The 16848-nt window shown below is 47.3% G+C and overlaps 1 protein-coding gene across 2 annotated transcripts in view; it reads right to left on the minus strand.

Moving 5' to 3' along the window:
- Nucleotides 1–16848, minus strand: part of SPNS2 (SPNS lysolipid transporter 2, sphingosine-1-phosphate) — a 97415-nt gene that overhangs the window by 21717 nt on the left and 58850 nt on the right. For both annotated transcript variants that reach the window (XR_008327759.1, XM_053366985.1), the window contains exons 4-10: nucleotides 13599–13750; nucleotides 10796–10862; nucleotides 8452–8594; nucleotides 6772–6924; nucleotides 3704–3893; nucleotides 2620–2685; nucleotides 926–1024 (exon numbers count right to left, since the gene is read on the minus strand). Coding sequence is in view for 1 of the 2 variants with exons in the window: in XM_053366985.1 (XP_053222960.1) it covers nucleotides 926–1024; nucleotides 2620–2685; nucleotides 3704–3893; nucleotides 6772–6924; nucleotides 8452–8594; nucleotides 10796–10862; nucleotides 13599–13750 (870 nt within the window). In the remaining variant the exon portion in view is untranslated. The remainder of the gene's footprint in view (nucleotides 1–925; nucleotides 1025–2619; nucleotides 2686–3703; nucleotides 3894–6771; nucleotides 6925–8451; nucleotides 8595–10795; nucleotides 10863–13598; nucleotides 13751–16848) is intronic.

The following is a 16848-nucleotide window of genomic DNA, read 5'->3' on the forward strand; positions in this document are numbered from 1 at the left end:
GGGAGAGAAGTTAGCATCTTTGCGGGTGCAGTTTATTCAGTATGACAGCGCTTGCTCACTTGCAAAGATGTGTGGGACTCTCAAGAGATGTCAAGAGGGAAAGAAATACGATGGTTGCTACGATAAACCAGCTCCTTTCCTCACTGTCAGCCAGGGTTTCCAATTGTTATGCTTCCCTCCTGCTGGTCTGCAAAAACCCCTGCATGGAGGGCAGGTATAGCCAGGCTAGATTAGTCATGGATAAAAGCAGGGAGTGTCACCCACAGCTTGGTGGTACAGCACATGTGTGATTGAAGAGGGTCCCAGGTGCAAGCCCTGGTTTCCCCAGTGAAGAAGAAGACCAGAGAAATGATTTTGCCTCCTCTTCCCCGCTCCAGTCCTTGGTACTTTCAGATCCTCCAAGTGCCCCGATTTTCCAGGGACAGTTGCAGATTAACAGAAGCCATTCTGGTTTCTTATTTTATCCTGGAATGTCCCGCTTTGCCTTAGGACACCCCTATTTTCATCGGGGAAATGTTGGAGGGTATGGAGTTATGTGATCCCCGAGCCAAGGAGATAAGTTTAGAAGACATCTGAAGGCAGCCCTGTATAGGGCCTTTTAAAAAAAAAAAAAAAAAAGTTTAATGTTTTATTATGTTTTTATATAGGTTGGAAGCTGCCCAGAGTGGCTGGGCCAATCCAGTCAGATGGGTGAGGTATAAATAAATTAATGATGATGATGATGATAACAACAACAACAACAACAACAACAACAACAACAATAATTAGTAGTAGTAGTAATTGAATAGGACATCCCTATTTTCATCAGAGAAATGTTGGAGGATATGCACTTTCCTTCCTTTGATGGGGAGACATGATTGCCTTGCAAATGAGAGTCAAGCCTCCCAACACATCCCTGACCCAGACACCCCAAAAATGCACTTACAAATCCAATCAGGTAAGGGCTCCCAGCGTCTCCCAGAAGGTGTGAGGTGAAGCTTTGCAAAGCTACTGCAGTTGCCCGGCGTGTAGGAATAACCACGTACTGGCAGGGAGAAATATATTATTTATTATCGTTGCATTTATATCCCTTCTTTCCTCCAATTAGCTCAACGTGGCATTTACGGACTCCCACTCTGCGTATTCTCCCTCACCACTGACAGGCTCAGGGTGACCCAGTAAGCTTCATGGTCAAGTGGGGATTTGAACCCTGGTCTCCTTGGTCCTTGTCCAACACTCTATGGGTAAAGCATTTCAACAACCAGTCAGTCAAATGACTAGCCCACACTGGGATGTGCCATTTAGCACAAGCATGCATTTGGGGACCATGTGGTTACAGAAAAGAAAATGGCGGCAGAGCTGGCCTGGTCTTGGTTGTACTTGTACCAGTCTAAGAGTAGACCTACTGCAATTAGAGGCCTATACATTTAAAGATGTATCAAAACAACCATGGCTTCCCCCTGACTGCAGGAGAGAGAACCCCACAGTTGTGTGGCAAACCTATACAGTACTTGCCATGGACTGGCTGGATGGAGAAGGAATGGTGGGAGGAACCAGCTGGGGAATTCCCAAGAGATTGGTGGTGGGACATTGGGTCCCTCAGTGAACACCCAAGGTAGGAAACCTGCAGCTCTCCCAGAGTATTGACTGACTGGGGTATTGGCCCTCCCTCAGTATTGACTGACTGGGATATTGGCCCTCCCTCAGTATTGACTGACTGGGATATTGGCCCTCCCTCAGTATTGACTGACTGGGATATTGGCCCTCCCTCAGTATTGACTGACTGGGATATTGGCCCTCCCTCAGTATTGACTGACTGGGATATTGGGCCTCCCTCAGTATTGACTGACTGGGATATTGGGCCCTCCCTCAATATTGACTGAATGGGATATTGGCCCTCCCTCAGTAATGACTTACTAAAGTTAGTGTCTAACAACATCTGAAGGGTCAGAGGTGCCACATCCCTGCTCTGTAGCCACTGGGGAAATCTGTGGGGCCCTCTGGAAGTTATCAATCCATAATTCCCATCTGGAGGGCCAGAGTTTCCCCATACTTGTAGCAAAGGATGGTGGGTGCCCTTTTAAAGAGCACTTAGAAAAGAAAAAAACCCCAGCCAAACATTAGTTCCTGCCCACGTTTGGAAAATAAGTCAATTACAGGCCTGAGTGAACCAAAAGTGCACCACAGGAGCTGGCTCGGATATCCCTGCCAAAGATGGTGGCAGGTTGGCTAAGCCAGGAAGCAGAGTGTGGGATCACCCTGGTTGCTCCAAGCGGCACACACAGCTCAGGAAGTCAGAGGAAAAACCACAAGGGTTGCCCTGGCAAGGCCTCACCTCCTAAAATAGAGGCCTGAGGAAAGGGCTGGCGTTGCCACCAATGTCCTCTTCACACCACAAAAAAACGAGCAGAGTTATTCGGGGCATCACACAGAGCACCACTAAGCTGGCTCCGAGGGCCAGGCAGAGATGCCTGGAGGGCCACATTGGGCACCCAGCCCAGAGGTTCCTCACCCCATCCTTCTTAAGATTCCCCCATAATGGCAACAGGATGCTAAATTCTGCTCCAGTGCAATTGCAGCATTATGGACTGCATGTGGCCTTCACCAACACAGTTAAGAGCACTGCCCATGCCAGCTTACCATGAGTATGTCAGCAGTGATGGCCCAGTTTGAAAACAAGAGTGTCTCACCGATAAAAATGCAGACCTGTTGATGAAACACAGACAGCACCAATTGTTTAGTTTTAACCACATTTTAAGCAGATTTTGTAAAACGGTAGTACTCGCTCCTGACGCAACCAAATGCACAGCAATTTACTTTATTGCACTGTGAAATTGGGCTGCTTGTTTCCTTTTGTTTGGGAGGGAGATTGGAAATGTTCTTAGACAGATACTAGTCAAATTCTCATTAATTATGGTTGTGGGCAGTTAACTGGAGGTGGGAGAATCTGTATACTGCAAGGAGAGAGATAAAGGGAGCTAAACAGCAGACAGAGAATATTTATTTTATTGATAGTATTTATGTATTCACTGTGAGTGTTTGCATAGTGAGTAAACGATTTCCATTGATCTCTATGGGAACATTTCTAATGCGTTCCTGACCACAGAATTTTGATCCCCAAATGACAGGAAAAACCCAGGAAAACCCTTGAAGGGGGAAAATGTTCTCTTATTTGTCTGATCTCCCCCCATGGTTTCTGGCAAAATGATGCCATGGACCAGCAAAACACAAAAACACAAAAAGTAAGGTTTGTTTAAGACTATTTACTTGTTTACAACACCACATGCGGGTCCAGATATGTTAATCTCTGGTGCACAGCTGTCAACTTTTCCCTTTTCTTGCGAGGAATCCTATTCGGAATAAGGGAATTTCCCTTTTAAAAAGGGAAACGTTGACAGCTATGCTCTGGTGTGCATAGCAAGGTTTGGGTACTAATTCCTCGTGCTTGAATAAGTGAATTTTCGTATAAAGAGTGTTTGGGTAGCGGGACCTTGGGAGCTTGTGGACTTTCCTTCCTTGGAAGTTTTAAAGCAGAGGTTGGGTGGCCATCTGCCATGGATGCTCTAGCTGAGATTCCTGCATTGCAGGGGGTTGGACTAGATGACCCTTGGTGTCCCTTCCAAATCTACAATTCTATGATTCTATGACCTGCGTGCAATTGCAATCAGGAAAGTCAGTCTCTTCCCCACCCCCCGAACGCTACCCCAAGCTGCTTCATACATACATAGGCTCCCACAATGCTGCTCTTTGCCGCAACGAAGATCAGGCAAGTAAAGATGGCTGAACCCAACATTCCGACGGCGCAGACGAGGGGATCCGCTCGCTGCGTCTTCAAACGGCACCACTTGGTTGCGCCGGCCCCGGTGATCACGCCCAGAAATCCAGTGAAGCAAGTGATAGCTCCGAAGATCAAGCTAAGGGCAAGGAAGAATTCCAAAAATAGAGGCCTCTCTCACTGATACGGGCATATTTTTATACACAGGAAGGTGAGAGGCAGGTGGAGGCTGGGATTAGCAAAGCAAAAGGCATGAGTAAGATGTGCTAAATGGACATTTATGGGCGAAAACCCAAAGCAGGGAATTCATAAAATTAAGACGCTGGCTCAGAGGGCAGTCTGGACGTTTTCCATGGGAATCTGAGGTTCTCAGGTGACTGAAACTCGGGGAGGGGGGGAAGCACATTTTCTGAAGTGGGGCAATCTGTAACTGCATTTTAAAATTAACCTGGTTCACTTATGTACTCTGTCTCTCAGAGCAGTCTATCTCTACTGTTTTCTTTTCTTCCTTTTTGGTGGTGCAGTGGGGCAAGACACATACAGTATGTCAGGCCCAGGAAATCCTTTTATAAAATTTATTTATTTGGTTTCTCGAATTAAAATTTTACAGTCACATATTCAACATACAACATAAAAAACAAGAAATCTCTTGGACTTCCCTCCTCCCCGTTGTGGGTCGTATTGTTAATCATTTCCTCCTGCATCTTTTATGATAATCCAAATCTTTTACCTCTCCATTGCGTCCAAAATTCACTATTAAACTACAAGTGATATTCCAATCTTACGAACGATTTTAACTGTTTACGATGGTCTGTAAGAAAATTATAATTTCCCCCATTATCTATCTCTACTTTCCACTCATTGCCTAACCTTGGACGAATCCCTGATTCCTCAAGTTTGAGTTCCTCCAACATTAAACAGGAATCCCCCTCTCTCAGTGGGTTGGCATGACAGCAAACCCGTCCAAAGCCAGTAAAAGGGCTCTGAAAAACTGAAAAGGACTTTTATACAAAGTGATGAGCTGTTAGTAAAGAGCCAGTGTGGTTCAGCATTTAAAGTGTCGGACCTGGGAGACCAGGGTTCGAATCCCCCACTCGGGCACGAAGCTCAATGGGTGACATTGGAGGCCAGTCACTGCCTCTCAGCCTAACCTACCTCACTGGGTTGTTGTGAGAATGACCTGGGGAGGGGGAGAGCCATGTATGGCACCTTCGGTATAGGGGCCACTATATTGGTCATGGCAAACCTGCAGCTGAATGCAGGATTGGAATATCAATATGAAATGGCTTGAGAGCACTACATGTGAAAAGGATCTAGGAGTCTTGGTTGACCACAAACTGGACATGAGCCAACAGTGTGACGCGGCAGCTAAAAAAGCCAATGCAATTCTGGACTGCATCAATAGGAGTATAGCATCTAGATCAAGGGAAGTAATAGTGCCACTGTATTCTGCTCTGGTCAGACCTCACCTGGAGTACTGTGTCCAGTTCTGGGCACCACAGTTCAAGAAGGACACTGACAAACTGGAACGTGTCCAGAGGAGGGCAACCAAAACGGTCAAAGGCCTGGAAATGATGCCTTATGAGGAACGGCTAAGGGAGCTGGGCATGTTTAGCCTGGAGAAGAGGAGGCTAAGGGGTGATATGATAGCCATGTTCAAATATATAAAAGGATGTCACATAGAGGAGGGAGAAAGGTTGTTTTCTGCTGCTCCAGAGAAGCGGACACGGAGCAATGGATCCAAACTACAAGAAAGAAGATTCCACCTAAACATTAGGAAGAACTTCCTGACAGTAAGAGCTGTTCGACAGTGGAATTTGCTGCCAAGGAGTGTCGTGGAGTCTCCTTCTTTGGAGGTCTTTAAGCAGAGGCTTGACAACCATATGTCAGGAGTGCTCTGATGGTGTTTCCTGCTTGGCAGGGGGTTGGACTCGATGGCCCTTGTGGTCTCTTCCAACTCTATGATTCTATGATTCTATGAAATCATATTGAAAATCAGAACTCCTATTAGAATAAACAAGCTCCGTTATAAATACTGAAATACAGTGTGTCACAGAAAAAGAAGTAAAAAGTTGGTTTAAAAGCGTGTGAAAGAAAGTAATAGAAGTGGAAAGAAATTGCAAGTGAGTAGACTGGAAGTCAAGCACAGGGTGGGGTGAGGGATGGTGGTGGGAAAAGGAAGTATGTGTGGGATTGAGTGTGGGTATGTATGAATATTTTTAAAGATTGTATGAAATGTATGTTTGTAAATTCGTAATATGTATGTATTAATGTTGAATTATTTTAATAAAATAAAAATTAAAAATTAAAAAAAATAAATTAAAAAAGAATTCATGAACTGACTCCCCAGAAATGCCTTATGATCCAAGGAGGGTGCTATCACTGGCACTTAAGAGAATCTTAGAGCTGGGACACTGGGGGTGGGGGACATCTAGCCCCACCCCATGCCGAATAATAATAATAATAATAATAATAATAATAATAATAATAATAATAATAATTTATTATTTATACCCCGCCCATCTGGCTGAGTTTCCCCAGCCACTCTGGGCGGCTCCCAATCAGTGTTAAAAACAGTACAGCGTTACATATTAAAAACTTCCCTGAACAGGGCTGCCTTAAGATGTCTTCTGAATGTCAGGTAATTATTTATCTCTTTGACATCTGATGGGAGGGCGTTCCACAGGGCGGGCGCCACTACCGAGAAGGCCCTCTGTCTGGTTCCCTGTAGCCTCACTTCTCGCAATGAGGGAACCGCCAGAAGGCCCTCGGCGCTGGATCTCAGTGTCCGGGCTGAACGATGGGGGTGGAGACGCTCCTTCAGGTATACAGGACCGAGGCCGTTTAGGGCTTTAAAGGTCAGCACCAACACTTTGAATCGTGCTCGGAAACGTACTGGGAGCCAATGCAGATCTCTCAGAACCGGTGTTATGTGGTCCCGGCGGCCGCTCCCAGTCACCAGTCTAGCTGCCCCTTGTGCCATCCCTGCTAGACGTAAAAGCAAAGCAGGAGCTCACCTGTCCTTGGTCCCGCAGGGCTGAGATGTGCAGGTCTCTGCGGTTTTCTGGACCACTTGTGCCCGGTGGAGGTAGAGGGGGATCCACATGCCCAGGGCCCCCGTGGCGAAGGAGACAGCCGAGGTAGCCAGAGAGGAAAAGACGTAGCTGCGGCTGAAGGGATAAAGGGGTTTGGGGGGGTGAGCCAAGAAGGGGAGGCTTCATATCCCATGAAGAGGAAGCTCTCGCTGCTTCCCCATAAACGATCCTCGAAAGTTTTGGTTTTAATTTTGTAATAGTACGGACAGAACATCAGAATGGACAAACCAATATAAGACGATAAAGCCATTCCAAAGAGCATGACGGGGGAAAGAAATGCACTGTGCATCTTCATTACACACTTTGAGAAGAATACAGTGGTACCTCGGGTTAAGTACTTAATTCGTTCCGGAGGTCTGTTCTTAACCTGAAACTGTTCTTAACCTGAAGCACTACTTTAGCTAATGGGGCTTCCTGCCGCCGCCACGCCACTGGAGCACAATTTCTGTTCTCATCCTGAAGCAAAGTTCTTAACCCGAGGTACTATTTCTGGGTTAGCGGAGTCTGTAACATGAAGCATCTGTAACCCGAGATACCACTCCACTGTACAGTGGTACCTCAGGTTAAGTACTTAATTCATTCCAGAGGTCCATTCTTAACCTGAAACTGTTCTTAACCTGAAGCACCACTTTAGCTAATGAGGCCTCCTGCTGCTGCCGCGCCGCCAGAGCACGATTTCTGTTCTCATCCTGAAGCAAAGTTCTTAACCTGAAGCACTATTTCTGGGTTAGCGGAGTCTGTAACCTGAAGCGTATGTAACCTGAAGCGTATGTAACCCAAGGTACCACTGTATATCTGTAAATATGTATACAATGAGTGCGATTTAAATGAAAATTGGCTCATATATATATATATATATATATATATATATATATGAATGAATGACATACTGACATAAGAACATTAGAAGAGCCAGCCGGAGGATCAGGCCAATGGCCCATCGAGTCCAGCATCCTCTCCTCACAGTGGCCAAACGGATGCCACTGTGGGAAACCAGCAAGCAGGTTACACGCACAAGCAATCTTTCCTGCTCCTGTGGCTTCCAGCACTTAGCATTCAGAAGCATTGCTACTAGCCATCGTGGCTAGTAAGGTAAAAAAAGGTAAAGGACCCCTGGACGGTTAAGTCCAGTCAAAGGCAACTATGGGGTTGTGGCGCTCATCTCGCTTTCAGGCCAAGGGAGCCGGCATTTGTCCAAAGACAGCTTCCGGGTCATGTGGCCAGCATGACTAAACCACTTCTGGAGCAACGGAACACCGTGATGGAAGTCAGAGCACACAGAAATGCCGTTTACCTTCCTGCCGCTGTGGTGCCTAATTATCTACTTGCACTGGCGTGCTTTCAACTGCTATGTTGGCAGAAGCTGGGACAGAGCAGCGGGAACTCAGTCCATCATGGGGATTCGAATTGCCGACCTTCCAATTGGCAAGCGCAAGAGGCTCAGTGGTTTAGACCACAGTGCCACCCATGTCCCATGCTAGTAGCCATGACTAGTAGCCATCAATAGCCCTCTCTTACATCAGCAAAAAATCAGCAAAGAAACTTTGAATTAGGGGGTGCAAAACTGATACAGGATGGAAACCGGCTGCATAGTTCTCTTACTTCCTTATCAAGGCCTTCATGTCCCTCAGCCACGAGGTCCGAGCCTTCAGCTGCGCCCCCAGCTGCTCAGCGTTGCCCCTCTTAGCAGCTGGAACAAATATTAAGATGAGTGTGCCAGTGATCATACCTAAAAGCGGGGAGACCTGGAGGAGAAAGAGGTGTGCGGTGTGAGGAACCAGGAATCAGAAACATCTAGAGCACACGGCCTGTTTTTTTTAAAAAGGGCGGATGACTGGGGCAAAATGAACACCCAGCTTAATTGCAATCATCTCTGAGTGGTGCACAAGAAACTCAATACAATGGAAATGTTAAAAAAAGATCAGAAAAAAATGATACAATTGCAATTGAGTTCAATATGCTTGCTGGAATAAAAGATTCAGCGGACACTGGATGTTCACAGGGAGGGATGGGAGACTCTCTGACCTCGACAGGAAGGGAGCTGCACAAAATTGGGTGTGCAATACTAAAAGCACAACTCCCTTAGTACGAGCTGTGTGTTCGAGCCACTGGGGACCACTAAGAGGGTGTCAGGGAACTGCCATCAGGGCCGGAGGGAGAGAGCAGGCTCCAGAGGGATTCCAGAGAGCGTCCCGGGATGGGGAGAGGCAGCCCATCTTCTGGGGAAGGGAATCAGCGTAGCACCAGTGGAGAAGGGGGGCAGATGGGGGAATCAGCGAGGCAGTCCCATGACTCCTTGCCGGGGACCAGCGGGGAGAGTGAGGGTCCTCCGCTGCCCACACCCTCCTTGCGCAGAAGGCTTCCGCACAGGGAGAGTAGGAGGAGACTAGGCGTCAAAGAGCTTCTTTGCTGGAAGAAGTTCAAGAAACGCCCACTGACGGATTCTGCCAGCGACTGAGACAGCCACGGGCGAGTGGCTGTCCGGACAGAAAAGGTTCACTCAGGCAACCCAGCCAGGTGTGGCGCCGGTTTACGCACGAGCAACCCCTAGAACCATTACAGAGGGGCTCCCTGAAAGAGTTCAGCGATTAGGCTGGGATATAAAGAATTAGGTGGTTTCTTGGGGTATTCTGGATCAAAGTTGTTCAGGGCCTTGTAAGCTAGAACAAAAGCCTTGATCCACACCAAGTAGCAATATAGGCAACTGGTGTAGAGCTTTGAGCACCTGAGTTATGCGCTGGCGATAACCTGGCCCCATCAACAGGCCAGGAGACCTGATTTTAGCACCCCACATCATTATCTACAAAAGCCACACCTCCCATCCCATAGTTTTCACCTTCCTAAAATTCCATCCATGGGAAAAGTCGCCCCTCCACTGGCAAGAGGCCAAGCGGAGTCAAAGGTTAGGAAACAGTTTTGCTGCCCTGTTTCCTGTTGGCTATTTCTTTTCTTTTTTTCTGGTCAAGCGCTCTTTGTGTCTGCTGTGTCCACTGCATGCTTAAAGTGTTCCCTGCACATTTTCCAAGGTCCCCCAAAGTGTATAGAAGGAAATGGAGAAACCTTCATGCAGGAAAATGAATGCAAAAGGGAAACAATTATCCCTCCCACAAAACAAGAAAACATCCCTGGCTGAGTTTCATGGCAGCCAAGGGACACTTTGACTAAAGAGCAGCAGAAGGAACGGAATGCTGCTGCGACCTTTCGTTTTCCTGTCCTGACAATAATCTACCTCAAGCCAGAAGCATCCTAAATTCTTCAGCAGATTTTTCCTCCACTTCTAGCAAAACAGTGGTCCAGGAAGCTATTTAGCCTGTAATGTTTCCCATGACACTGGCATGAGGGGAGCATTCTAATATTTAGCCAACCGAAAGGGTGCCTGATTCTTGTTTATTACTATTATCTTGGGCAAGTGTTGGAAGGGGTCTTGATAGTCATCCTGTCCCCCACTCCTGATGCAGGAAACCAGCTGCTGCAGTGCCCCTGGCTGATGGGATGCCCAGCTTGCCCTCTCACGAGGGTCTTCATAGTAATAGTGCCTTGTAATCTGCTGAAACCACGTCAGAAGAGGCTCTACGCGTGCACCAATGTTTGCAGGTAGAGCTTCTCTATGCTCTCCCTCGCATAGCTCTATGTGATAGCCAGCGTGCAGGGACAGCCAGTGCAGTACCCCCCAGATGCTGTGGACTACAACTCCCATCATCCCTGGGACTGATGGGAATTGTAATCCAATAACATCTGGAGAGAACCAAGCTGGCTAGACATGGTGTAGATCTTCTTCCAGCATGCGGATGGTGTGGTCACTGGGGGTGAGCATGACTCACCCATAGAAGTCCCACATGTATTCTTTTCAATGTGTGGGCAACGTGATCTGTAAACGGCACCTCAGTTAGGGGCAGAGCGGAGCAGATTTTTGAAACAAACACCAAAAAACAGGCTGCTTGCTCACCCGAAGGGCCCAGTGCCAGTCACCAGCTACTTGCTTGACGCTTGATCCAGTGATGTACCCTAAACCGCTGGGGAACAAAGCAAAAGACAAGAGGAAAAATAGGGGATTTAGTTTATTCATTCGTTCAAGTTCCTAGCCCACTTGATCTCCCAGCGGCACCTGAAGTGCAGAATCCAACATGCGTAGAACGGCTAACCAAATGGATTGAAAACATGGTACTTTAAAACTTCACCTGTACCAATCCAACAGCTGCACTGTGGCCACCCAAAGCTTCTTTTAAAGAAAGCTTCACTAGATCATGGCTGAAAGGCACTCGTGAATTTCCAGGGGAAGGGAGTCCCACAGTCCAGGAGAACATCTAGTGCTGTTTGTGCATCCTGCAACCAGTCTCAGGAACTACACAAACAAAGCTACTGGTATTTTTTGTCAGCATCCATCTTTCTAGAGAAACAACGGAGTGTGCCTCTGAGGTTGAAGTCAACTGCTGCATTTGTAGCACCAAAGTGACACCCCCAGGGCGAAATCCTGGGCACTGTGTATGAAGGTCCTGGGCTGCCCAATGACAGGGTTCCCTCTTGGCCTCGCTGATGTGGTCCAAAGGAAAGCAGAGCAATACGTTTGGCACCAGCTTGGCCAAAGTTGCCGGAAGAAGGTATAGCAGGCGCCATCCAACCATCTTAGGGACTCCACTTTGGATTTGTGTAGGGTTTACTCCTTAGTCTTTTCTTCTCCCAAAGATGTTCCTCAAGGCAGCGGGGGACTACTGGTATAAGCGTGCGGAATTCAGCATCCTGGCCATCTCATTTGAAAAAGTGTGATGCAATTGAGCTTTACTCAGTCTAGACACCTTGAAATAATCTGACCCAAATTAGTCATTTCCATAGTTTTCAGTAGGTCCACTCTGAGTAGGATCAGCATTGGAGAGCTCTCCAGGTCTTCAGCCCTTAAGGTTACAAAGTCCTCAAGTCAAAACAAAAATTTTTTTTCCTTCCAGTAGCACCTTAAAGACCAACTAAGTTAGTTCTTGGTATGAGCTTTCGTGTGCATGCACACTTCTTCAGATACACTGAAACAGAAGTTGCCAGATCCTTCTATATAGTGAGAAGGTGGGGAGGGGTATTACTCAGAAGGGTGGTGGGAATGGGTGATTGGCAGATAGCTGTGATGAGCCTGTTGACGACTCTTAACGACTGCAATAGGTCTTACAGGAAAAAGCAAGGGGTGAGAAGGTGAAAAATGGCTTTGTCATGTATAATGAGATAAGAATCCAATGTCTTTGTTCAGACCAGGTCTCTCCATGGTTTTAAGTTTGGTAATGAGTTGCAATTCAGCAGCTTCTCTTTCCAGTCTATTTCTGAAATTCCTTTGTAGTAAAACAGCTACTTTGAGATCTTGTATAGAATGTCCTGGGAGATTGAAGTGTTCTCCTACTGGTTTCTCTGTCTTGTGATTCTTGATGTCCGATTTATGTCCGTTTATTCTTTGGCGTAAGGTTTGGCCTGTGTATCTGAAGAAGTGTGCATGCACACGAAAGCTCATACCAAGAACTAACTTAGTTGGTCTTTAAGGTGCTACTGGAAGGGAAAATTTTTTTTGTTTTGACTATGGCAGACCAACACGGCTATCTATCTGTAACTAAAGTCCTCAAGGCGTTTGGTCTAGTTTAAGAGCTGCTACCTTCTCTATAGGGACCCTTGGAAATCCATAGTGCTGAGAGAAGGCCTACTGAAATCCCCCTCACCAAAATGAAACTCCCAGGATTCTTTAAGAGAATCTAGAGTAGTTTGGTTTGGTTCACAGACAGATCCTGACCATCTCTAAGTACCAGTTGCTGAGGAGCAAACAACTGGGGCTGGCTGTTGCCTTTACAAGTAGCTTTGGGACTTCCAGGAAGAATCTTGCTGACCCCTCTCAGATAAATGGACCCCATTTGATCTCACCCTCACCACACCACCCAAACAATATCAAGCTTGCTATTTTAAAGCCAGCGTCACGGGCCAAACTCACAGCCTCGCTTCCTGCTGTTATTCAGGAAAAAGCTGCCCCCAGCGTTCTCAGGCGGGCCTGGGGACGCATTTTTTCCTGAAGAGCTAAAAGGAATGCTTTCAACCCTTTGTCTCCAAACTGGCCTGCAAACGGTGAGTTCAGGATAGCTTGTTCACCAGCCCGCCACAGATGTTTTGTCACCCGACTGATTACGGGAAAGGTTTCCCCCGCGCCGATGGAAGTAAACATGCGGCGCTGAGATTCCCCGCAGGAAACGGCCCTGCCAGCTGGAATGCGGAGCGCCCAACCCGTCTGTCACCATGCCAAGCTGGGGCAAGGAGGCATTGTGAGGAGAGAGGAATCCCCAGAATGCACCAGGCTGATAAGGGCGGCTCGAAGCAGGGAAGGAAGCCATTAGCCCCAAGCTTGGCACCGTAGCCGAGGTTTCCAAACTGGGCCCTCAGTTATTCTGTACCTCAGGGACATTCTGTCGGGGCTACATTGCCCCGGTGGGGGGGCCAGGATGAGTGGTGGGTGGGGCTGAAGGTAACAGTGGGCTGGGCCAGAGCAAAAAAACCAAGGCCGCTTCCACACCATCCATTTAAAGCACTACAAACCCACTTTAAAGACACACACCCCAAGAATTTTGTGGGAACTCTAGTTTGTTAAGGAGACTGAAGGTTGTTAGTGTTTCAAATGTAAGGTGCAGACATGGCCCAGGGCTCAAGGCATTTTCTGTGTTCAGAGTAAGAAAGCAAAGAAACGAAACACGATACGTGTAGAAACAAGGAGTCAAGAGGTCCGTGGAGTTCCATACCTGCCCAAAGGGATTGCGAAGTAGAAAACGGAGAGCATGAGGGTCCGGGTGTTTTTGGTGAAGAGATCTCCGATGATGGTGGGCGCAATGGTGGAGTAGCTGGCTTCGCCAATGCCGACCAAACCCCGCGAGAGGACAAACAGCCAGAAATACTGAGGGTAAGAGAAGGAAAAGGGGAGAAAGTGTCAGTCTGTTGTCATCATGATTCACGCAGCAGTCCCAAACTCCCCTAAAATGCCTGAGCCACAGATCAGAAGGAACTCCCTCTCCAGTTCAAACTCTACTGTGGAATAGTGTGGTGTAGCAGTTAGAGCAGGGTTTCCCAAACATGGGCCACCAGTTGCTTTTGGACTACAACTCTCATCATCCCTAGCTAGTGGTCAGGGATGAGGGGAATTGTAGTCCAAAAACAGCTGGAGAGAGACCCAAGTTTGGGAAATCCCAGTTTAGAGTGTTAGACTAGGAGTAGCACCTGGGCGACCAGGATTCGAATCCCCCACTCGGCCATGAAGCTTGCTGGGCCGGCCACTGTTTCTCAGTCTAACCTACCTCACAGGGTGGTTCTGAAAACAGCATGGCAGGGAGGGAAGCACCTATGCTCTCTCTGGAGTAAAGCTGGGGCTGGAATGTAATAGATAAATGGAACACCCCCAAGCCTCAGCCTCCCTCAGTTCCCTCTGGCCTGCTCTGCACATAACACTTAATCTGCTGCTGCCAGTCAGTGTCGACAATACTGAGTTAGATGCACCAGTGGTCTGATTTGGTATAAAGAGGCAGCTCCCTGTTTGAATCACTTCTTTAATTTGAACCATGAGGACTAGTATCTTACTTTGCCTCTAAGGGAAGGGCAGTAGCTCAGTGGTTTTGCATGCAGAAGGTGCTAAGTTCCTACGTTCCTCTGTGCAAATGCCTTGCCCGTCCTGCAACCCGGTCTAAAAGCAGGTGGAAATCTGCTGTCCCGGCACATTGGCTATGCACCGCGCTGCAAACCAGCCAACCTCAATTTGCCTTTTGTGCGCTTGGCAGCTCCACCTTGGTACCCTTTTTTGGGAACTGTTATGCAGCCGCGTGCCCTATAATTACAGGTCCAATTAAATGTTTCCTGCTGCCCTTGTCATATCAGAGACAGATGTGTGTGGGCTGAGCCCTAAAGGGCAGGCGCATGACTCAGGGCCATTTAATGAGTGTCCATCGTCCAACACTAAACCGCTCCGGAATACCGTGGGGAATCTGCTGATGCCCAGTCAAGAGGGGAGCCAAGAGGCCTTTCAAGGAAGCGGCCATTCTCACAGAGCACACGCTGAACAAATTAGCCGGCAAAACATTTGCAGCGGGAACAGACAAGGGGTGTTTCTGCTAACGCAAATGCACAAGCATGTGCACACACACACACACATATATTTGAGGATTTTTACTTGAGGAGAAGAATCATAGAATTGTAGAATTGGAAGGGACCCCGAGGGTTACCTAGTCCAACTTTCTGCAATGCAGGAATCTCAGCTAAAGCATCCATGACAGATGGCCCTCCAACCTCTGCTTTAAAATCTCCAAGAAAGGAGAGTCCACAACCTCCCCACTGTCAAACATCTCTTACTCTCAGAAAGTTGTTCCTGATATTAAATTGACACCTCCTTTCTTGTAACTTTTTCTGTGGGATTAGTGTTATGTATTGAGTTGAATAGGATCCAAAATGCAGCAGTCTGATTGGTCCTAGAACAATAGGATCCAAAATGCAGCAGTCTGATTGGTCCTAGAACAATGCAGCAGTATGATTGGTCTGCAGGAGCCACCCAATCTACTCCAGATGGAAGTGAATCCACAACCTGATTGGCCTACAGGAGAATTCCGGAATTAGCCAATCACATGCAGCCCATTGTGTAAATAATGTATATAAAGCAGATACTTTGAGGGGACTTCCATTCCTCCTCACCACTATGAGTTGAATAAAGAGCATGAAATCCACTCTCGACTCCAAGTATATTTCAATTAGCAACACCTTTGAAGGACTATTTAGATTTAGAAACAAGTAGGGAAGGGAGACGTTGAACACCCACCCATACACCCGCTTGTGCAAATTTCATAGCTAGAGAACTGGACTGCAAAATTCGGAGAAATGCTAATTTCGAAAGCTGGCTGCATTGAGGTCCACGCAGTGTTCCAGAAAGCACGAATTTAAACACAAGCAGAACTGACTTTCTCCCACTTCCCTAGCCTTGAATGGACAAAGCCATGGAGAGCTGAGGTGCAGACCAGCCTTCACAACCAGCTTGGCACGTAGACACAGAGACTTCAAGGATGCCCAGTCCTCATCGGCCTGTTCCCAGGGTTTCCCTCACTCTGAGAGTTTCTGCCCTCTAATTTTTGTGTGTGTGCACACTTCTGCAAACTGGGACACTCCCTCAAGCCTTCCAAAACCTCCCTCTTTTGCGTGAGGATGATAACAATGGGCACTCGCTGTCTAAATGTCGGAAGTAGAAGGAATGGCCTTCCTTTGGGAGCCAGCAGAATAACAACTACAGGAAAATGGAGGACAGAAATATATGTATATATATATATACACACACACTGCCAGCCAACTCAGAATGGATGGTTAAAGTCTGGGACATTGTCCTTTTGAGTAAACAGATATATTACACCCATACAAAAGAAATGTCAAATGGCTGCTGAGTCATTAGCCTTACTTGCTGTATGATAATGAAACGGCGACTGCCTGGCATTCCTTTCGTGTGTTTTTTGGGAATAATTCGAGACAGGACAAATAAACAAGACAACTTTTGATCTTTTTTAAGTCTGCAACGGTATTTTAAACCAGGGCTGTGGTGCAATGGGTGTGTGCAAGAATTTCATGGAACAATGGCGTCCCCATTGTGAAATACCCCACTCCACTCCATGAAATAACAGGGAGGGGGCTAGAAAAGGGGCACAAAAACACCCAACCATTCAGAGTGAGGGCAGGAAGTACAGTTCACATGTCAAGGCTTTGCGATGACATCACTTCCTGAAATCTGGTTGGTGCAGTGATGCTATGATGTTAGCTACATAGTTGGAGTAACTCGGAGCAGGGCTTTCAGTGCAGATTCCCCTGTTCTGTGCAGCTGTCGAGATACAACAGTATTTGCACTTTCCAAAGGCGATTTATATTTTTATTGTGACCCCCTTTCCCAGTTGGATGACCAAGTCTCTGCCATAGGTGTCGACCTTGTATTGCTTCTAAACTAAGCTGCTGTAGGGAGCCAGTGTGGCCTAGTGG

This window comes from Podarcis raffonei, chromosome 15 (assembly GCF_027172205.1).
Source record: "Podarcis raffonei isolate rPodRaf1 chromosome 15, rPodRaf1.pri, whole genome shotgun sequence".
NCBI classification, from domain to species: domain Eukaryota; kingdom Metazoa; phylum Chordata; class Lepidosauria; order Squamata; family Lacertidae; genus Podarcis; species Podarcis raffonei.